The sequence below is a fragment of the Triturus cristatus genome, chromosome 4_2, assembly GCF_964204655.1.
Source record: "Triturus cristatus chromosome 4_2, aTriCri1.1, whole genome shotgun sequence".
Lineage (NCBI taxonomy): Eukaryota > Metazoa > Chordata > Amphibia > Caudata > Salamandridae > Triturus > Triturus cristatus.
The window spans coordinates 187,176,666-187,197,373 of NC_140586.1; the positions used below are offsets into that span (position 1 = coordinate 187,176,666).

At 45.5% G+C, this 20,708-nt stretch overlaps 1 protein-coding gene across 3 annotated transcripts in view; it reads right to left on the reverse strand.

The window, feature by feature from the left end:
- Window positions 1-1,733: 1,733 nt before the first annotated feature.
- Window positions 1,734-20,708, reverse strand: part of XPNPEP3 (X-prolyl aminopeptidase 3) — a 242,456-nt gene continuing 223,481 nt past the window's right edge. For all 3 annotated transcript variants that reach the window (XM_085601057.1, XM_085601058.1, XM_085601055.1), the window contains 3 exons: window positions 9,518-9,701; window positions 3,763-3,883; window positions 1,734-2,350 (listed from right to left, as the gene is read on the reverse strand). In XM_085601057.1, coding sequence (XP_085457183.1) covers window positions 2,178-2,350; window positions 3,763-3,883; window positions 9,518-9,701 — 478 coding nt within the window. In that variant the 3' untranslated portion in view covers window positions 1,734-2,177. The remainder of the gene's footprint in view (window positions 2,351-3,762; window positions 3,884-9,517; window positions 9,702-20,708) is intronic.

Here is a 20,708-nt window from a genome sequence, read left to right on the forward strand (position 1 = left end):
ACTTTTGCCCCGCTACAGTCGACATTCAAAGGCTTATTTTTATATTCAATAAAATCCAATCTAATTATGAAGTTGGATTTTTATTAAATACATTGGAAATGTAACTTTTAGAAAGCTACCTTTACCATTCCTGAAGATGAATCATGCCACTTTTCACTAGCTCTGCGGCAACTGTTCACCTTGTATTTCGCCTGAATTAGGTGTGAAAGAGGTGTGAAAATAGCTCCCACAGCAGCAGTGACAGTGGTCTGGGAGTGGGGAGGTGTTTTCTTTTCCTGGAAGGAAGACCAGTGTGGCTGGCCCAGAAACTTAATGAACTTCAAAGGGGTCCGCCCTGGCACAAGCAGATGTAAGGTGACACTTGGAAAGGTGACAGCTTTTGTCCCTCTAGACATGCTGACAGCAAACTTAGTGACAGGAATGCTACCCCCAGAACCGGTTTCAAGTGACTACAGAGGAGGGGACTGCTCACTACCCTGGTCACACCTTTGCATGAGTAGAGAAGGGTTTCCCCATCTTGGAATTTGAGAGTGATAGGCACTGTGAGAATGAATACAGTAGGACAAACAGAAAATGCTGAAAAAGTGAATTGTGTTGCTCCAAGAAAAATGTACTCCATTGATTAGCGAATGTCCAGCAATCGACTCCTAGCTGGTGCCAATCAAAAATGTGACACCACAAGACACCTCCACAGAACACTCACTAGACCTGTAGAAGATACAAAAGAGGGCACGGGACCTGAGAGAAGCCCTGAAGGACTGGACCTGCTCCCTTTTATACCCAAAACAAAAAAGTGGACACCACGGGTCAGGTGGATGACCTTCTGTATGGCTATAGGGGCACAACACAAATAAAATTGGTGGTGGAATTTTATTGGGTTTAAATACTTAAGACACTGCCTTTGATTTAAGCATGACTGCCTTGTCTCACATTACCCAGGACTGAACTCAGGTTCATTTTATTTAATTTGTTTGGACCTTCAGCAGGTGGTGGCCTTATCCTTTGAAGTGGACACGTGACCACCCCACATCATAATCCACTTTCCTACACTAAGGATTTTCAGACATTTCGTTATTCAATTGTAAGCTTCAAAACGTTTATTAACTCACTTTTCTAATATGCAGAACATCCTGAAAACCTACCATGGCCAAGACCACATATAGCCACGGCGAACACTCTTGTGTTAAGGGAACAGTTAACTTCCTCAAAGGTTTCATTGTTACCCACTTCTTGTGGCAGGTAACAGATGAAAGAAATCATGCACCAGTTGGTGCAGCCTAGCTCACTGAGACCCAAACTTGTGCCTCAGGCCACCTGGATAGAGGGTGATGTAACTCTCTATCTGAGGACAAGCACAATACTTCAGCATTATCCACGCAGTATAATGAACATCCAACAGGGACCATGCTGTACTTTCAACATGTGGAAGATGGGGGCCCAGGCCATTTGCACCCCAAAGCAACATTTAAAGTAAAAAACTGTGACCTTTGCAGAGGTCACAGCAAAACCAAAGGGGATGATGGACGGAGTGTTGAACATTGCAAGCACTCACCCCCAGTCAACTGATCTTGGTTTAATCCATCATCGGCGGAGTGAGCTAAAGAATGATGATGGATTAAACCCAGATCAGTTGACTGGGGGTGAGTGCTTGCATTGGTCAACACTCTGCCCATCATTCCCTTTGGTTTTGCTTTGCAGAGGTCACACCATCCTGCTCAAGTAGACAAAGCTGCTTCAATATCAAACAGGCACCTTTATTATCAGTTTGTGAACAGTCCAAACACTGCAAATGTTTATAGATAAAAACTCTCAGCTGCCTGTGTTCACCACGTCTGTCTGTCAGTCCAGGGAGGAAGAGGCAGGGCTTGCAGTAAAGGCACTAAACATTAGAGTCAGTGCCTAAAAATACTACCTCCCATGAGTACTCTCTGAGTTATTTTGGGCGACAGAATTTAAACATCATTGTCCCACAAGTGTAAACAAAGCTCCTGGGACAAGTATTTTGCACAAACACTTGATAAATAGAAATATATAAACATATAATAAGTCTGTACATGGTGGTCAGAGGAATCAGAGTACATTTCTCTGTCTTGACTGTGTTCATGGGTTGGATGGGTGGGCTCTGCTTGCCCCCACCCTTGTGTTCAGGACCTAGAGTCCTCACCAAAAGTGTGATGTCAGGCTCGCGGACTTCGAGCACAGATCTGTTCCAGGTCATAGATCTCTTTGGGGCAGTCAGAAGATAGAACTAGTGGGGTATCCTCAGTGATCAGTACATCGTCTTCAATGCGCACCCCCATTCCTCGGAACTTCTTGGGGACCGAAGGGTCATCCTCTCCTATGTAAATACCTGTAGGATGAGGAAGTGGGAGAAAAAGAATAAAGAGAGTGGTTTATGTCCCAGTATTTAATTTCAGAACAACCATTCAAATGCCCTCCACCAGTGCAGAGTGCACCCTGAACATGTTTATGATGATTACAATGTCTGCTCACTATGCCGCCTGGCATTCAAACACCATCTCATCATGTGCGTACCGCTCTTCAGTGCCAATTGATTGGAGTTTTCATTCGCGAGTCTACATGCTGTCTTGACAGTCAATAATTCGTAAATTAATTTTAATCCCCAATATGCTACCTGTTTCAGGCATCTTCACTCAAAACTCGGGTTCTCTGCCTTAGTAGTCCCAACCTGCTACTGCAGTCCCAAAAGATGTATCTTGCAGGTGGATCTCGAAGCCCTTGCGGTCTTGCGCCTCTCTACTGCTTTATGTTCGTGCCTGGAGTGAGTGCATTTGAGCAATTCCCTTTAATGCGGTCATGCATGTCTAACGAAAACAGACTGCTGATTTTGTCCCTCTTCCTCCTACCATCTTCCCTCCTACCATCCTTGAGCCTCTGGACACCAATCCTGTCCTCTGTGAAGGATTTACTTTATTCTCGGCCTCCAAATGCACCCTGCTTTTGGTTTCATTAAGGCTTTCCATGTATGTCTTTGCCAGAAATCAGAGTCTAACCCTGTAATGTCCCTCAGTTTATCTTCCGACTGTGTGCCATTGAGCCTAGTGTCTGAACTATAAATTCTGTAGTGCAAATGAATGTTTGTTTACGTTTTCAAATTTAGCACATAATCTACACCTCCTAAGAGGTCCACTATACCTTGCTTTGCGTTTTACAGTTTCAGCCTAAGTTTTCCTGGAAACGCTGCTGCCCTTCCAGCTACATTCTCCTCAGAGGCCTGTTTCGCATTGTATAGGACGCTGCTCTATCATATAAAGCCTCTTCTTTAGCTCCCTTCTTCTTAGTGTACGTGTGCTTCAAGAGCCTTTGCTTTGAGCATCGATTGGTTCTTATACAAGACAGCTCTGTATTTCCGTTGCTGGACCTGGTGTTAGCTCATCAGTGGTCAGCTTTGTGTCCTCCAGACACAGAAGTCGTCTAAGGTAGATATTTTCCTGTTACATCAACCTAGTGCTGGGAGGGATCTCTCCCATTTCTTTCCCTAAATATAAATTTTGAACTTGGCTGGTTGTCTGTTGAATAATTTGTAATCTTCCTTTTACTGTTCACAGAATTTTGCCTGTTCTCAACCCCATCTTGCTATCGTCCCCTACCCTGGACATTCACATACCTCCCCATGGTGCCCAGAAAGCATGCTTGCAGCCTTCCCACAAAGAATATTCAATACTCACAGGGTAGAACTACAGCTTATGAGGAGTTATTCTTCCTGGTCCTGATTCTGCCCCTATAGTTTGAATCACCTACCTGGCTCGATGGTGATGACCATGCCGGGCCTCAAAGGTAGCGACCGGGACACCTCGGGGGTGTCGTGGACATCCATCCCCAGGTAATGGCCAATATGGTGGGGGCAGAACCTGCGAACTGCCTGAAAGAAACAGAGAGAGTTAACACGGTGCTGGCTGTTTCGCTGAGCTGCGACTAGTCAGCTCTCCGAACGCACAACTCATTTGTGCATTAAAATTCAACCACCCACTCATAAATGCTGCACTGACATCATAACTCCACCACAGTGTTGGGCTCTTCCTAACGTACAAAGATTCAAACTCGACCAATGCACAACTCATAAGTGCAGTAATATATCTGTCAATGCACAGCTTGTTTCCACATTGAAAACCACCTACAGAGCAGACAATGCACAACGCATTACTGAAGTAAAACATGCATATATATCTATCAATGCACAGCTTGTTTCCACAATGAAAATCACCTACAGAGCAGTCAATGCACCACTCATCAGTGCAATAAAAACATGTATATATATCTCTGCCAATGCACAGCTTGTTTCCACAGTGAAAACCACCTACAGAGCAGCCAATGCACCACTCATTAGGGCAGTAAAACATGCATATATGTATCTGTCAATGCACAGCTTGTTCCCACAATGAAAACCACCTACAGAGCAGTCAATGCACTACTCATTAGTGCAATAAAAACATGTATATATATCTCTGCCAATGCACAGCTTGTTTCCACAGTGAACACCACCTACAGAGCAGTCAATGCACCACTCATTAGGGCAGTAAAACATGCATATATATTTCTGTCAATGCACAGCTTGTTTCCACAGTGAAAACCACCCACAGAGCAGTCAATGCACTACTCATTAGTGCAATAAAAACATGTATATATATCTCTGCCAATGCACAGCTTGTTTCCACAGTGAAAACCACCTACAGAGCAGTCAATGCACCACTCATTAGGGCAGTAAAACATGCATATATATTTCTGTCAATGCACAGCTTGTTTCCACAGTGAAAACCACCTACAGAGCAGTCAATGCACTACTCATTAGTGCAATAAAAACATGTATATATATCTCTGCCAATGCACAGCTTGTTTCCACATTGAAAACCACCTACAGAGCAGTCAATGCACCACTCATTAGTGCAATAAAAACATGCATATATCTATATATATCTCTGCCAATGCACCGCTTGTTTCCACAGTGAACACCACCTACAGAGCAGTCAATGCACCACTCATTAGTGCAGTAAAAGATGCATATATATCTCTGCCAATGTACAGCTTGTTTCCACAGTGAAAACAACCCACAGCGCTGTCAATGCACCACTCATTAGTGCAGTAAAACATGCATATATATCTCTGCCAATGCACAGCTTGTTTCCACAGTGAAAACCACCCACAGCACTATCAATGCACTACTCATTAGTGCAGTAAAAATATATACACACTGCGGTCAATGCACCACTCATTAGTGCAGTAAAATATATACACACTTCGGTCAATGCACTGCTCATTAGTGCAGTAAAAATTCAATCACAGCTTATAATGCACCATTCAGGAGGCCAGTATAAAAGCATCATAGTGCTGCCAAAGTACACTTGTTAGTGCAGTAAAACCATTCACAGCTCTATTCATTCACTGTTGTTACTACATCAAAAGCCGACCACAGCTCTGCCAGTGCAATAAAAACCATACCTAGCACTGTCCATGAATCACTTATTTCTACAATGAAAACCATCAAGAGCTCTCTCAAATCAATAAAGCAAAAACCATACAAAATTCAGGGAAACCACTGCTCGTTTGTAGAGTAAAAGCATCCACAGCTCAGTCAATGCATCACTTCTTAGTGCTGTAGAAGCCCCCCATAATTCTGCCAATGCACAGTTAGTTAAGGCTGCATAAAAACATTCACACCATCTGTCAATGCACCGACTGTCAGGGCAGTAAAAACCACACACAGCTGGGTCAATGCTCAGCTTGCTTCTGCAGTGGAAACCACCCACCGGTCTGTCAAAGCAATACTCACGTATGAACTAAAAAAAACATGTAGCGCTGTCAATTACACATTCATTCAGTACAAATCACTACAGCTGTATCAATACACCAATTATTAATTAAATAAAAAACACCCAAATCTCCAACAGAGATCAAAGTGGAATATTAAACATCCTCATGTCTGTCAATGCACAACTTGTTAGTGCAGTACTGCCACCGTGCAGCTTTGCCACTGCACAGGGTGTTTGAGCAACACCACCCACACTGCTTTGACAGTGGACCGCTCATTGGTGCAGTGAAAACCATCCACAACCTTCATAAAGCACCAGTCATTATTGCTTTACTGAGGCAAGACTGTTCTCACGCAGTGTTGCCATTTACCGCTGCATTGAGGTACAACATCTCTGACAAAGTGCCACAATCAATAAGTGCAACACCCACTTCTATTCCAATATGGGACCAAAGGGCAGCTCTTCCAACATACAACTTATAATAGCAATGCCTACATTACCCACTGCTCTGCCAATGCATCTCAATCCTGACCTGCAGTGTGAGAAAGTAGCTCTGTATATACTGTTCCCAAATAGGTACAGGGTGTACAGAGTCCACAGTCCCCAGAGGTTTGGCAGAGGCTAAAGTTAGATATAACCTTACTCTCTACAGTGGTAGCTTGGTCGAGCAGTAAGGCAGTATCAGAGGACAGTGTAAAGCATTTGTTGTACACACGCAGTCAGCAAATGGTCTCACACACTCAATAACTGAACTCTAGGCCAATGGTTTGTATATAAAAAATATATGCGTTTTATTTTAGAACCAACAATTGGAATTAAAATATACTTTCTCAGAATGAGATGCTTTATATAAATACTTTTGCAATATGCAATTGACTTTTGTAAACAGTTACAAGTGGTTGCAATAGGCAACACTATTTTAAACACAATAATGCATTGAGTTCAATGGAAGTTTCAAGCTATTTGCCACAGATTACTTTCAGGATTACTTTTGGAATTCCAGGACTGGATCCTAGATTCAGTCATGGGTCAGTACTTAGAATCAAGTGATAAAAGTCGACTTAATTACTGTGATGATTTTTAGACAATATTTTGCTATTTTAAAAGTTGACACTTAGAAAATATTTCACAGAAAAACAGTCAATGATTTCCTATGGGAGAAAATTGGGTTACTGGTAAGTACAGTTGTAAGTATTTTTCAGAGTCAGTGCTGGGCACCAAGATCCAGCACTGGGAGCTCACCTAAGAGCAGGTGAGTATTTTCGTTACTCGGCTGATTTTTGGTGAATATTTTAAGATTTGAAAAGTCCACACTTAGAAGAAATTTCAGGAAAAAGCCAGTCAATGTTACCCTATGAAGAAAATTGAGTTATCGGTTTAAAGGTAAGTACTCGACTGGCAGAGTTGAGGTTCTGGGCATAGACTCAGGGGTCCCCCAGGGTTAGGTAGGTACCGTTGGTTCACCCCCAGCGGCACTAGGGCAGCCGGGTGCAGAGAGAGTTAGGCCCAATGTTATCCTATGAGGGATAGGGGGGGCCTTGGTTGGTGGCTGCTGACCAGCAGGCCACGCGGCTGTGGGAGCTGGGCTCCTGGTCACTTACTCAGGGCAAGTGGGGAAATAGATAGGTGTAGAGGTTGCACTGCCAGGGCCACTCGGGCGGATGGGTGCAGGGTGCTTTTGAGCCTTCGGGCGCTCAATTGATTTCAATGGGAAATCTCCGGTTTAGAAAAAGATTGCAAGCTCGGGGACGAGGATTCTTCAGGTACCACCACCATTTCGAGAGGTAAGTTGGAGGATAGGTAGGTACGCCGGGATTGGGCACAGGGGGCCGCGGGGCGCCGGGTGCAGGGGTGCCTTTTGGTGTCGGGAAATCTTACCCTCAGTTGATCGCGGTTGGGGGGGCACCTTGTTCTGAGGCTGCAGGCTTCTTCAGGAGTGTCGAGGGAGGTCCTTGGGTGCCGGACTCGGGGTCACAGTCGCTGTGGGGTCATCCTCGTGGTCTTTGTTCACTCCGGCACAGGCCAGGCTTGGCTGGTGCAGAGTGTGCTGGGTTCGCGGTTCCGGGCTGCTGCCAGGGATTAGAAGTAGATTTGAGTAGAGCCTCTACTCATGGGAGTCCCAGGGGCTTAGAGACAAAAGGTAGCCAGGTCCTCCGGGGTTTGTGAGGTTGCTGGCCACAAGAGATGCCGGGTTGGAGCAGGAGCAGGTTCGAGGGTCAACAGGCCGGTAGGGCTGGGGCCAAAGCAGTTTGTGTCTTCCTCTTCTTAGCAGCTGCAGGGCAGGTCTTCTCTCTTCTAGAGCTCTTCTTTGGATTTTGGAATCTGGGGAAGGAAGGTTCAGGGTGCCCCTAAATACTAGATTTAGGGGCGTTACAGGTAGGTGAAGGGCAGGGACCACTGGGTCCCTGTCCTGGGGTGGGTACAACCCCCTATCCTGCCTCTCTCCTGTGGGAGGGGGCAGTAGCCTAGTCCTGATTGGGTAGGGCTTCCCATCTTCAAGATGGTGAGAGCCCGGGGATGTGCTTCACCTCGCCTCCCCCACCTGAGGGGTGGGGTTGGCAGGCTGGAACATCCCCTGTCCTTATTTGGGGTTTCCGGCCAAGCTTCCCGCCAGAGTGGGGGGTTGCAGTGGCCTGGGGAAGCTCACAGAGGCGGCATGCCTTTGAAGCTTCCCCCTGCCCATCCTGGGGGAGGAGATTTAGCACCTCGCCCAGGATGTGCATTGTTGCAGGCCCAGGAGAGCAGGGGCTCTCCTACCCAGGGGTCCAGCAACATGTCTGCTGTGTGGCAGCCTAGGCAGCCTCAGAACAGACGTGGATTGTGGCTTAGGTTTCAGGGAGCCTCTCTAAGATGCCCTCTGCGGTGCTTGGTACATTATATCCCACACTGGCATCAGTGTGGATTTAATGTGCTGAGCAGTTTGATACCAAACTTCTCAGGCTTCAGTGCTGCCATTATGGTGCTGTGGAGTTCGTGTTTGACAAGCTCCCAGCACCATGTACTCTTAAATGGCAGCACTGCACTTACAGGGCCCAGGAATGGACCTGGGTACTGTAGGGGCACAGGGCTCCTGCCTCTGTGCCCACACCACTGGCAAAGGGCACCCAGCTAGAGGGGTCGCTGATGTATGCCAGGGCAGTGTAGTTTGTGGGCATGGCACACAGGGATGTGTGCCATGTTGCCTCTCTGTTTTGTCTTGTACCCAGACACTCAGCCTGCCAGGGCAGTGTGTGGGTGTTAGGGTACAGGGCCTCTACGGGTGGCACAATGAGTGCTGCAGCCCTTAGAGGCCTTCCCTGGACACAAGGCCCTGGGTACCTAGGGTACCATTTACCAGGGGCTGACATGTGGCCAGGGTTTGCCAATTTGGTTTTGAGGTTCTTGTTTAGGGAAGGAACATAGGCCCTGGGCACCTGATTGGCAGGAGTCCAGGGCACACTCAGTCAAAGTACATTCAGCATTTCAGCAAAAAGTGGGTGCATACCATGCAAGAAAGATGGCACTTTCTCACATACAGCATACCAGGTATTCCAGTATTGAGACTCACACACAGCTCTTCAAGTGCATCTTAATCCTGCCCTGCAACAGTCTGCTATGTATGTCCTGGCCCCCTCAAGGGTCCTGCTAGTGCATCTCACCATTAACCTGCAGCACAACTGCTGTTCTGGCACTGAGACCCACACACCCGCACACAGCTCTGCCGCAGCATGGCCTACAGCCCTAGAGGTCTTGCTGCAAACTTTGGCTACCTTGAAGAGCTGGTCTTCGCTGCACTTCGCGGGTAGGATTCCCAACTCCTGCAGCTTCTGTCCAATCAGGGTCAGCATCATGCTGTATATGTTCTCCAGGCTCATCCCAGGGGAACAGAGGCTGAGGCAGCCTCTCTGCACCTCCAGCACAGCCTGGTACAACAAAGCCTGGGGTTCAGAGAATCTGCAATGGAATGAGAAGGATATGTGTGAGTGAAGACATCTTGCCTAATGGTCCTCAGCCTGCTCAACTTCAAGGTAACAAAACCCATCCAAAATCCCAAACATCCACTGATGTGACCATATCCCACTGACAGCGTAATACAGCTGAAACACGTTTTCTTGGAGTCACAGGCAAGTAAAAGGTTATACGTTGGGCGTAACATTTACCACGGCATTCAACAGCCACAATACTCTTGCATTACCACTTAAACCGCCAAGTACTCCCATTTAGCATTATCATTATATCCTGGGTACGCAAGAAGTGGGAGAGTTTAGACATACAGAACCAGTGACACAACAGAAAGCACTTAATAACTTCCATTCCCAGTTAAGTTGGTACGTTGACCAACGATACACGATACTTGAGATGGAAAAACGTTTCAAGATCCCAGGCATCGCTGGCAGCGATGAATATTGAGGTGGATAGGGTATTAGAAGTCTGGGGATATGGTGAGAGAAGCCAGACTCCCCTGACCCATATTACCGAGATGCACACAGCACTGTTTGAACAATTAAAACTGTTCTTTTGTAAACCTGCTAAGAGTAGTCAGGGTAAGAAGAAGAAAATTGTTGGATGGTTTACTGAGAATTGTCGACAGATGCGGAGGAAATTGGGGCTAGCTTTAGGTGAAGGAGACCCAGCAAAAGTAAGGCTGGCACGGGACTCCTATAGAAGAGCAGTTAAAGCAGCAAAAAATCTATGGGACCAGGCAAGATGGATGGAGCTTAAAGAAGCATGCGTGTCACGAAATCCTAAAGTATTTTGGGATACGTTTAAGTGGGATAGGGGGGGGATCCCGGACCCCAATGTTGCCCACCATCTATGGGTGGAATATTTTAAACCCCAGTACGCTTCCTTGGAGGATGATCAGACTATGGGTCCTATGGAACACATTTTTTTCTCTGGTGAGGTGTTCACGTTAGTGGAAGTAGATAGGGCTTTAGATACTATTATCCCTAGCCGTGCCCCCGGAATGGATAATATCCCGGGAGATGTGTTTTTAAATTATAAATCCTCATGGCGCCTTTATATCAGATATTTAGCAAATGCTATTGCCTGCGGGGCTCCAATCCCGGCCTCCTGGAAAGGGGCCGAGATAATACCGTTTTTTAAGGAGGGGGACAAATCCGTTGCAGCTAACTATAGACCAATAAGTCTTATAGACTCCATCCAAAAGATCATGGGTAGACTGATTCTACAAAAGCTGCAGTCCTGGATGGATGATGAACAAATCCTTACTCCACTGCAGGTGGGTTTTCGTCCCCTTACAAGCACTATCGACCAGGTCTTCCGTTTTATTAACATCTATTGGAAGACAGTCGTATTGGGGAAAGGGGCCCTGTACACGGTATTTGTTTATCTGAAAGCAGCCTTCGATTTGGTGCCACGACGGATGGCTGTGGTGTGTCTTAAGTGAGATGGCGATGTCTGCTGAACTGTTATCTTTGATCGTCCGCTTACATGAGGATAATCATGCGCGGGTCCGGTGGGGGGCAAGGGGTGAGGTCACCGAGTCGTTTCCTGTTGACAGGGGAGTGCGCCAGGGTTGCGTGCTTGCGCCTACCCTGTTTTCGCTCTTCGTTAACGGGGTGGCCGATTTCCTCTTGGAAACCCCCACCGACGCCCCTGTGCTGGCGAAAGAACTTATACCTATCCTCATGTTCGCGGACGATACTCTGATAATTTCCAAGACCCCCAGCGGCTTGCAAAAAAGCCCTAAGTAGGTTTGAGGACTTTTGCACAACTCGGGGCCTTGTAATCAATACAGAAAAGACAACATTTATGTCATTTAATGAGCACAAATCCTTCCGGGGCAAGGTATACATGAATAATGTACCTCTTGACAAAGTTGACGCCTTTACTTATTTAGGGGTCACGCTACAGTCAGACATGAGTTGGTCTAACCAAATTAATGTAGCTACCCTAAAGCACAAACAACAGGCTGGGATTCTTGCAGTTAATTTTAAAACCTCTTTCTCCAAACCAATTAGCCCATTGATGGAGATTTATGGTATGAAAGTCCTAAGCTCCACTCTGTATGGAGCGGAGCTTTGAGGGTTTGAAAATTCATTTTTGCGTAAGGTCACCAGCGTCCCAATAAGTACATCCATGTGTCCATTATTGCTTGACTTGGGAAGGAAAGCAGTAAGGGATTTGGCGAAACTTCGCCCTCTTTTATATTGGCGAAGATTGTGGTGCACGGTGGAACTTTCGCATTATGCAAGAGGGATCAAAGATGTAATGGACACAGATTGTTTCCATAGGATTAAATGGCTAGGGGAGATAAGGTTGTTGTTGGTGAATCTAGGTCTGAGAGAACTTTGGGATGATCCCCAAAATGCTCCTTTTCAATCAAAGAAGATATTGAAGGAGAAGTATTGGGACATGGTAATGGCGTCAGCACTAGCGAAGGGTGCAGTAAAACATCTGACAGGCCGGTTCCTTGAATTGAAGATAAAGCCTGTATTAGAACATTATTGGGACTCTATTGAGAAACCTTTAGACAGGAAGTTATACTTCCAATTGAGGGTTGGTACCCTACCTGTTAGGTCATTTACTGGCAACTGGGTTAGGGTTATGATGAAAGCCTGTCCAAAATGCTTAGATAAAGAAGAAACGGTTAGTCACCTGTTGTTCTTCTGCCCACTGTATAAAAAACCTCGGGCAATGTGGGTTATAGCTATTTGCAAACTTCTAGGCTTCAGAAAGCATGACGAGGCCCTAAGAATCCTTACAACGGACCCATTGCTGCCAATAGCAATCGCAATGGCTAAGTTTTTAGGCTGGGCCTGGTCCATCCGATCCAGGGTGTTGCTCCAGGCCAATTGACTTAAATGCCCTCAGTTCCAAAGATAGGCTGTATCATAGTATGAATTGCCTGGGATAAATCGAGTATGTATGTATTTTATTTCCAGAATTAATTTACTCGGCAGTATTTCTTGTTTAATCCGTTCATAAATGTTTTAGATTCTGAATATTTATTATCTTAATATACATGTTGTAATGTATGTGTATTGCTTTTATGACAAATCTGTCGAATAAAGCTATTTTGATTTGATAGTACGTTACTTTATAAAAAATAAAAAAATGACCTTAATAACAGGACATTTTTAATCTTAGGTCCTTCTAGGCACATGATCTAATCCGAAGCTTTTTTACAGCTCCTGCCCAAAACGCACTCGAATTTTGTTTCACGTTGAGTCATTTACGCAAAGGCGAAAATATGTGGGATGTTTAGAGTCTGCTCAGCAATGGTCAGATGTGCTTAGGTCGCCTCATTAAAAATAGATGTTTGAGGGATGGTATATTGGTACCCCAGCATTTACATCAATCTAGCTACCTGTGGTAACCAAGAATGCTCCGGAATAAAAGGGGACAATGCAAAGATCTGAAAGGTGGAATTCCAGTCCTTTCTTAGTTAGCTAGCCTGTATCGTTACAGATTGGCACCACCCATACACAAATTAGCGTTGGCTCCATCGCACAAGTGACAGCCCAGACAAATTGCCAGGCCTGCTCTCCTATGAGTGGCACTATCAGCAAAAGTAAAACATGGTAGATTGTAACACGTCAGCGTAATTACAAGTAGCTGAGATTAATTCAAACCTTCTGCTCACCACTTTTTGATTTTCCCTTGAGCATAAGGGAAGCACCCTTAAAAATAGCCCACACCTTTGGCCTTATACACAGCTATCCCAAATCCTATTGTCAGTCCCCACCCTCAGGAATCCTAGGTAACTTCCTCAAATGTCCAATTGCTGGACATTGGTGACCACTAAGAGACATGGTCGAAGTCAATAAAGTATAGTGGTCAGCTAAGGGGCCAAATGACCTCTAAAGGTAAAGTGGGATTGATAGAAAAATAGCATGACAGTTTCCTATGTCCCAAGGTAGTGCCTAAAAAGTGAAGGCACCCCCATCTTCCTATCTAACGGTCGAGATTTTCCTGTCCCGGGGCACAATCGCAACAGTCCAGAGTATCTGGTCTGGCAAGGGTGACTGAGGACCATGCTTTTAACCGAAGATACCCCTAGAGCTACTGGGGCTAGAACAGTGGAGCAAGTGGTTTTGGAATCAGCAGAAACTCCACCAACCAATGGAACTGGCTCCCATACTGGGGTTTGAGGAGCAATTCTCTCCTGGTCTCTCCAGGGTGGCAAAGGAGATAAGAAGGGTCACCCTGCCACCATAAGGTGGGTAGGGCAAATTATGCTCACCCTTCTCGATTTCTGACGGCGATGGATCAATGTTTGGGTATGTGAGGGCTCTTGCGCCTGAAGAATCAGACTCCCCCATAGCTGATTCCCTAGTTCATAAGCAACCGCACATTCTCTATCTTTCTGCTAAAGGAACTGCATACCCTTTTACTACGATGATGGATCAATTCAACCTGGCTGCAAATCCTTCTCTACCTTGGCAACATCATAGCAGCCCTCTTCTACTACTGAGGGCATAGTCTTTGACTTATAAAAGCTAATGTTGCTTCTTCTCTTTCTCGATGAGCTAAGCAAGGAGTGCTGCAATTCCTTTGCCTGTAGCTTCTGCCTAGACAATAAAGGAGTGCTGAAGGAAATCACCTTTTCACTTTACCCTTGCTAACAAATAGGAAACTGCCTGTGATCCACCTTTCCCCATGATTAAATTGCCTTATTCCTGAATGGCACATTTCAAATGCCTGTAAGTGAGGCCTACCCAAGGGCCCAAACTGTAGCCTCCACTTGGAAGTGGATGGCCAGGCGCCTGGTTCTTGACACTGACAGCTGCCAGTGGCCAATGCTGGCTGATAGCCTTTTGTGTAGTGCTTACCGTGAGTTGGGGACAGAAGTCTGACCCAGGGTGCAGAATGGGCCACACCACCTGTAGGCTATGGTGGTAGTGTCTGCCTATTGGATGCATCTGTGCACACGCTAGGGTTAGTTGCCTCCAAGATGAAGTCTTCAGCTGAGGAGAAGGGTTCCCCACGGACATGATTAGTGGCTAGGGAAGATGTTGACAGAGGGCTGCAGGTAGGTTCAGAGGGGCCTAGAACAGACAAGTGCCACTGCAGAAGCAGTGAATCGTCCACATTCTATCGCCTTAGCAGGGAAGTCCATCAAGGGATTGATTAGTCTACCCTACTTCTTGACTGCGGGTGGCATATGTAAGAAATCTGTCATTTCTGTATGGTCACCCCAGATTTTTCGTCTTTAGCTGACCCATATATTTTGTTGGATTTAGAACTCTGTGCTCTTTACTCCTGCTAACCAGTAGTAAAGTGCCTGTGCTCCCACTTTAACTGTGGTTAAATTGGCTTATCCCTGATTTGCCTTTAAGTCTCTACTATATGGTGCTAAAAAGTGCACCCAGGGCCTGGAAGCATGATGCCACTTGTGGACATGCTGCATCTATAGAGGCACCTACTACACTGGCAGGTAAAACATGGCTTTAGGCCTACCCCTGTAGTCTGACTGCTGCAACAAAAACCCTGCAGTACAAAGTGTAAAAATACCCCTTTTTGATAGGAAAAAACTTTTCTTTTAAATATTAATATTTGACCTCTAAAAACGTGGTTCTTTATGTTGGAGAAAGTGCAGGGTAGTTACAAAGTGGATACTTTTTGTAATGGGATGGGTGGTGTCCAAAATGATGGAGGTCTCGTTGAGAATGTTATGGATGAGGTCGGAAATTTTAGTGGAGCTTACAATTTGCATGCTGATGACCAAGTTGAAAAACAGCAGTCTCCTCAAAACAGAGGATTTGTGCAATAGTGAAAGAGGGGCAGAGGAGGATGCAAGCTTACATGATTACATAGTTGGAATGGATCGGTCTAATGTACATGATGGAAGTTTTGTAACACTGGGAGATAATGGTATGAGGAGTACTAGCCCCAGAACTACTCATTGCACCAGTATACCAAAGTGAATATTTAAGATATTAATTTTCATTTTTGCAGGGGCAAGATGGCGGCAGACATCTCGGCCGGTTGAGTTGGCTTTCTCTTCTCCGATGATGCAGATGCAGTGGCAAGCTTAAACTGTTTCTTTCGAAAAAAAAGACTGGCTGGACCCGTAGGAGGTGATTTTGAGCCCCAGAGGTGCAAATGCGCTGGAGAGTTTTCTCGCTCCGAGGTTGGAGAGACCACGGAGGTTTGTCTCTGTATTACCTTGTCGGTGGAGTGCTGTGGTGTGTGAGCGTATGGACAATGATGGCTTCGAAGGGAGCTACTCGAGTTCAGCGTAGTAAAGGCACTGCACCGGTGGCTGGGACTCCCGTCAAGACCAGATACGCTACGGCTGCTGCGTGAGTTAAGACTGCAAGCAAGAAAACCGTCAAAACTACCGGGTCTATGACCCGTAAGGGTTCTCTAACGCAGACCCCTCCAACTTTGGTAACGGACTCCAATGTTGTACCGCCCGGCCGTGTGTTAGGCACACAATCAAACATTCAAATTGCACCTACAACTGTACCTGCAATGTTTTCGCGGATTGCGAAGAGAGGACCTGCTTCTGAATCAGCGGTCGCGCCTATGGAAGGTAGTAGCATGGTGTGTAGCGATGTGGAGGGTGATACTGATGGCGTGGTTGGTGAGATCACTTCTCTTCTCCAGGCTCGGTTAACTTCCATATCTGCCGGGGGCCCCAGGTTTCTAATGTGGCTACAGATATGGGTCCCGATTTCCCGTGTGCTGAAACTATCCCGGAAAGTTCTAGTGAGCATCTGCCAAAACAATGCATTCTGGGAAATGTAGGCTCTCTTGAAAATTCTATTGACTTACGGGAGATGCAAGCTCCATCGGGACCATGCCTGCATGAAACTATGTCTTTAATAGATCTGAGAACAATAGAATACAATACTGACGCAGGTATGAGCAGCGTGACCAGCAATGCACCTGAAAAGCTGGAGGCCCCTGATAGTCTGGATATTCCTGACAAAATCTCAAACACGGACGATTTTTTTTCACTGTCTGAGCGCTCCTCTGTCGAGAGTCTAGTCAGAGAATGGCTGGAAGACTCCAATGCTGATGATGATGAAGGGAACTCAGATATACCGGGATATGCTACTGTTGAGCATGGGACTGGGCATAATAAGAGTAATCTTGTGGTGGACAGTCAACAGGGATCCGATGCCTCATTGTCGTGGGATTATCAGAACTCTCCGAATGTAGCCCCTCTTCCTACCAACGTGGACGGGCTTATATCCGTAGAGAAAGAACAAGGCTCGGGGGAAATTACACTTACTACCAATTCACGACCTCATAATGGCTCACAGAGCAGAAACCCAGGCTGAGCGTAATCGCTCTCAGAGTGCATGTAAGCGGCTACAAAGTGCAATACGAAGAGTATGTAAGACTTGCTTTGATATCGCAACACGGGTTGGCGAGACTGAAACCAGGATATCAACTCTAGAAGATGACTTAATAGCACAGAAAGAAGTAACAGCATCATTAAGCTCTCAGAGAGACGATATTCAATGGAAATTAATTGACTTAGAAAATAAGGCCAGACGTAATAATCTGTGCATTTTGGGGGTCCCGGAGGGAAGTGAAGGTTCTGATGCTAGGAAATTTGTTATTGAGTTATTGAGTGAGGCTTTCCTGGGACTGGGGGACTGGGATTGGCAAAAGCAGGTCTTGAGGGCGCATCGCTTTCCATTTAATCAAAAGAAGGGAAGGGGTCAGAATGAGTCTCTACCACGTGCTATTCTTATTTCACTCAATAATTCTTTAGCGAGAGAAGCTCTATATGATTTGGCACGTCCTCATAAAAAAGCCCATGGAAAGGGTTGCAATTTTTTTGTAAGACCGGATTTTTGCCAGGCTACGGTTGAGACCCGCTGGAGAATGCGTCAGCTAATCCCACTATTCCAGGCTAAGGGGGCACAAATATTTTTGCAAAATCCGGCTAGGCTAAAAGTAACCTTTAAAGATCGTACACAGGTTTTTTATTCTGAAGTGAAAGCTAATGAATTTTTGCAAACCATGTGCTCTTAAATCGCTTTTTTGAAGGCTACATTTTGATTCTCTGATCTGCTTGTTACTCTGTTAATCACGGTTTGTTTTAAGGTAGATATGATATTTCTCTTGCTGAGGTTCGCACTGCATCAGGGAGGAGGTCTATGGGAGGGATCGACTCTACATCAAAAGGGACATTTGTCCCTAAGCTCCATGGGTTGGGTGGAGGGGGTGAGGGTGTGGGCGGGGCTGAGGGGGAGGGGTGGGAGAGGGGTGGCGAAGGGGGGGGGGGGTGGTGTCGGTGGAGGGGAAAAAATCCAGCTACAAACTTTAACATTCTTGAAAGTTATAATTATTGGCCATATTATAACCCAACTATGTGATTTTTTTGGTGTCTCTTTTTTGGTATTCGGCTATCTTGATGGGATTAGATATTATTGTGTAGAGTATGAAACTAAAAAAATATGTACTAGTCTATGTCTCAGGATTGTCTGCCTATTCATCTATATATTTTTTTCACATTTTTTATGTTGTAATAGCGAGGGAAAAAAAATGTATATCATTAAAATGAGGAAACTAATTTTCTGTACCCTTAATATATCTGGGCTAAATAATGCTTATAAACGGAGGGTCCTAGCTGGGTTAATGAAGTCGCAAGGATGGGATCTTGTGGGTCTCCAGGAGACTTGTATCTCATGGGCTCATAGGGCATGGCTGGGCATGCTTGGGATGGAAATGCTAGGCTGATCACGACAATCAACTAATACTAGGGGGGTTGCAATTTTGTCAAAAAAGGGTATATTGGAATGTAAAAGGAAAAAGGAGGATCCGTGGGGAAGATGGGTGATTGTGGAGGTGAAGATTAATGGCGAAGGTTTTACGATTTATAGTCTGTATGGTTCAAATTTGGATGATGCGGAATTGATGGATTTGATTAATAATGAATTAGCATTATGGCCACAACCATAAATATACCTAAATATACCTTTGGAGGCTGAATTCAATGCTGATATAGGTCAGTCCTATGTGGGGCGTAAACCTAGGGTTTTCAAAAGCCTACAAGGATTAATGCAGGATCAGGGATTATGTGATGCTTGGGCCAGATTAAGACCCACTCATCCCGGCTATAAATATTTTTCGGCACCACATAGCAAGCTGGTACGCCTGGATTATTTTTTGGTCTCACACTCTATATTGGTAAGATCTTCTGTTAAAAAGCTTCCAAGAATAATTTCGGATCATAATCCTCTAATTTTTGGAAATTTCAGGCACTGATTCTCCGCTGTTGGCAAATAATTGGTCGTTTGATAGGAAATTCCTTCTGGATCAGGAGTATTACATTCATATGGAGGAGTGGATTAAAAAAAAAAATCTAATTAATAAGGGATCTGCCTCTGAGCCCATAGTTTGGGACGCCTTCAAAGCTGGGATCCGTGGTGAAACTTTGAGTTTTGCTGTACAAAAAAGGAAAAAAGCCTTTTTTACGACCAATCTTGGCCATAAGCCGCCCCTCTTCTTTAGTTAGAGGTCAGATCCCCTGGCAATAGTGACAGGTGATTTAATGCAGGAATGGAGTTGAATTTGGGGGTACACATTTCCCCCCCCCCCCCTCTCGATGATAATCAGTGTCTCCGCACCAGTCCGGTTCCAGAAAGCATAATTGATTCTGGTAACTCCGATTGAGGGATCTCAGGGGTGGTTTCTAGGTCTTCTGGAACTTTCTATGAATTCGCAAATCCGATTTCCCCAGAGTCAGTCCGTGGTGATGAAGGGCCAGAGCCTCTGGAACCAGCTCGTCCTGAATGGTTCTCTGCATTTCATGGCGTGGAAGATTACCGGAGACACTGGGGGCCTCCTGGGCTTTTCGGAGCAAGCTTCAGAGCTAAACAGAGAGCATGGGCAGATTCCCCTACTACACAGTATGCCTCTGCTTGGTGCAGATGAACCAGCTGGTACCTGGGAAGGAATATGGATCCTGTGGGGGCAGATTTAGTGCATGTTTTGGATTTTTCGGCAGAGCTTTCTCAAAAGGGACTGGCCTATTGTACCACCAACACGTTTAGAACTGCAACCTCCTATGGCCATGAACCTTGGCATGGGGTCCCAGTGAGGGAGCATCCATTGGTATGTAAGTAAGTTAATTAGACGGATACACCTCCCCAAACCCCTTAGGTGTTGATACTCTCGCTTATGGGACGTGGATTTGGTGTTGCGACATTTCGTGTCAAGGCCAGATAGTGTTTATCTGTCTCTGAAGCAGCCTAGAGGTAAGTTAGCGATGATTTTATGTTTGCTTTCTTACAAGCGGATGTCAGATGTGAGGGCTTTGGGTGTCTTCCAAGGTTTTTACACCTGTGGGCGCAACATTTACAGTATCTCGAATCACCAAGACCAGCATCAGGACGGTTCAATATTCCTCCTTTCTAGATTATCACAAGCTCTGTATGGTGAGATGTATTTCAGACTTTGGAGACCCTCACCGAGTAGGTCAGACTGGCAGGTGTCCGGCAGTTGATAAGTTAATTGAAGAAAACTTTTTAAACCAGTTTCTTCTCCCATAGTTACTAAGTGGGTTTGCTGGGTGATGTCTGAGGCGGGAATTGCAACCGCTACTTCTGGGGTACATTCTACCAGAGGAGCAATGGCTTCAAAGGCCTTCACAATGGGAGGCCGGTTGGAGGATATCCATGGGCAGCAGAATGGTATTTGGACTCCACTTTTAAAAGGTTTTACTTTAAACCTGTTGAGGATGTGGCAACTACAGTGGTGAGTAGGCTTTGAACAAGCATAATCTGAAGCCTCCGGTCCTGAAATAGAATGAAACAATTCCTACCTATTGTGAAGAAAGGTTTCAATTCTATTAAGGACAAAGAGGCAAATATTATGCCACTCGAAGGGAAATTGATTATTTCTTCCCACCCTCAAGCTGGTACCCTTGTGTATATGCTGATGTAGGTATGTAATTGGCTAAGGATTTTCAGATGGTAATACAAATATAGAGGGTCATGTATTCTGTTGATTTTGTTGCAATGGATACGG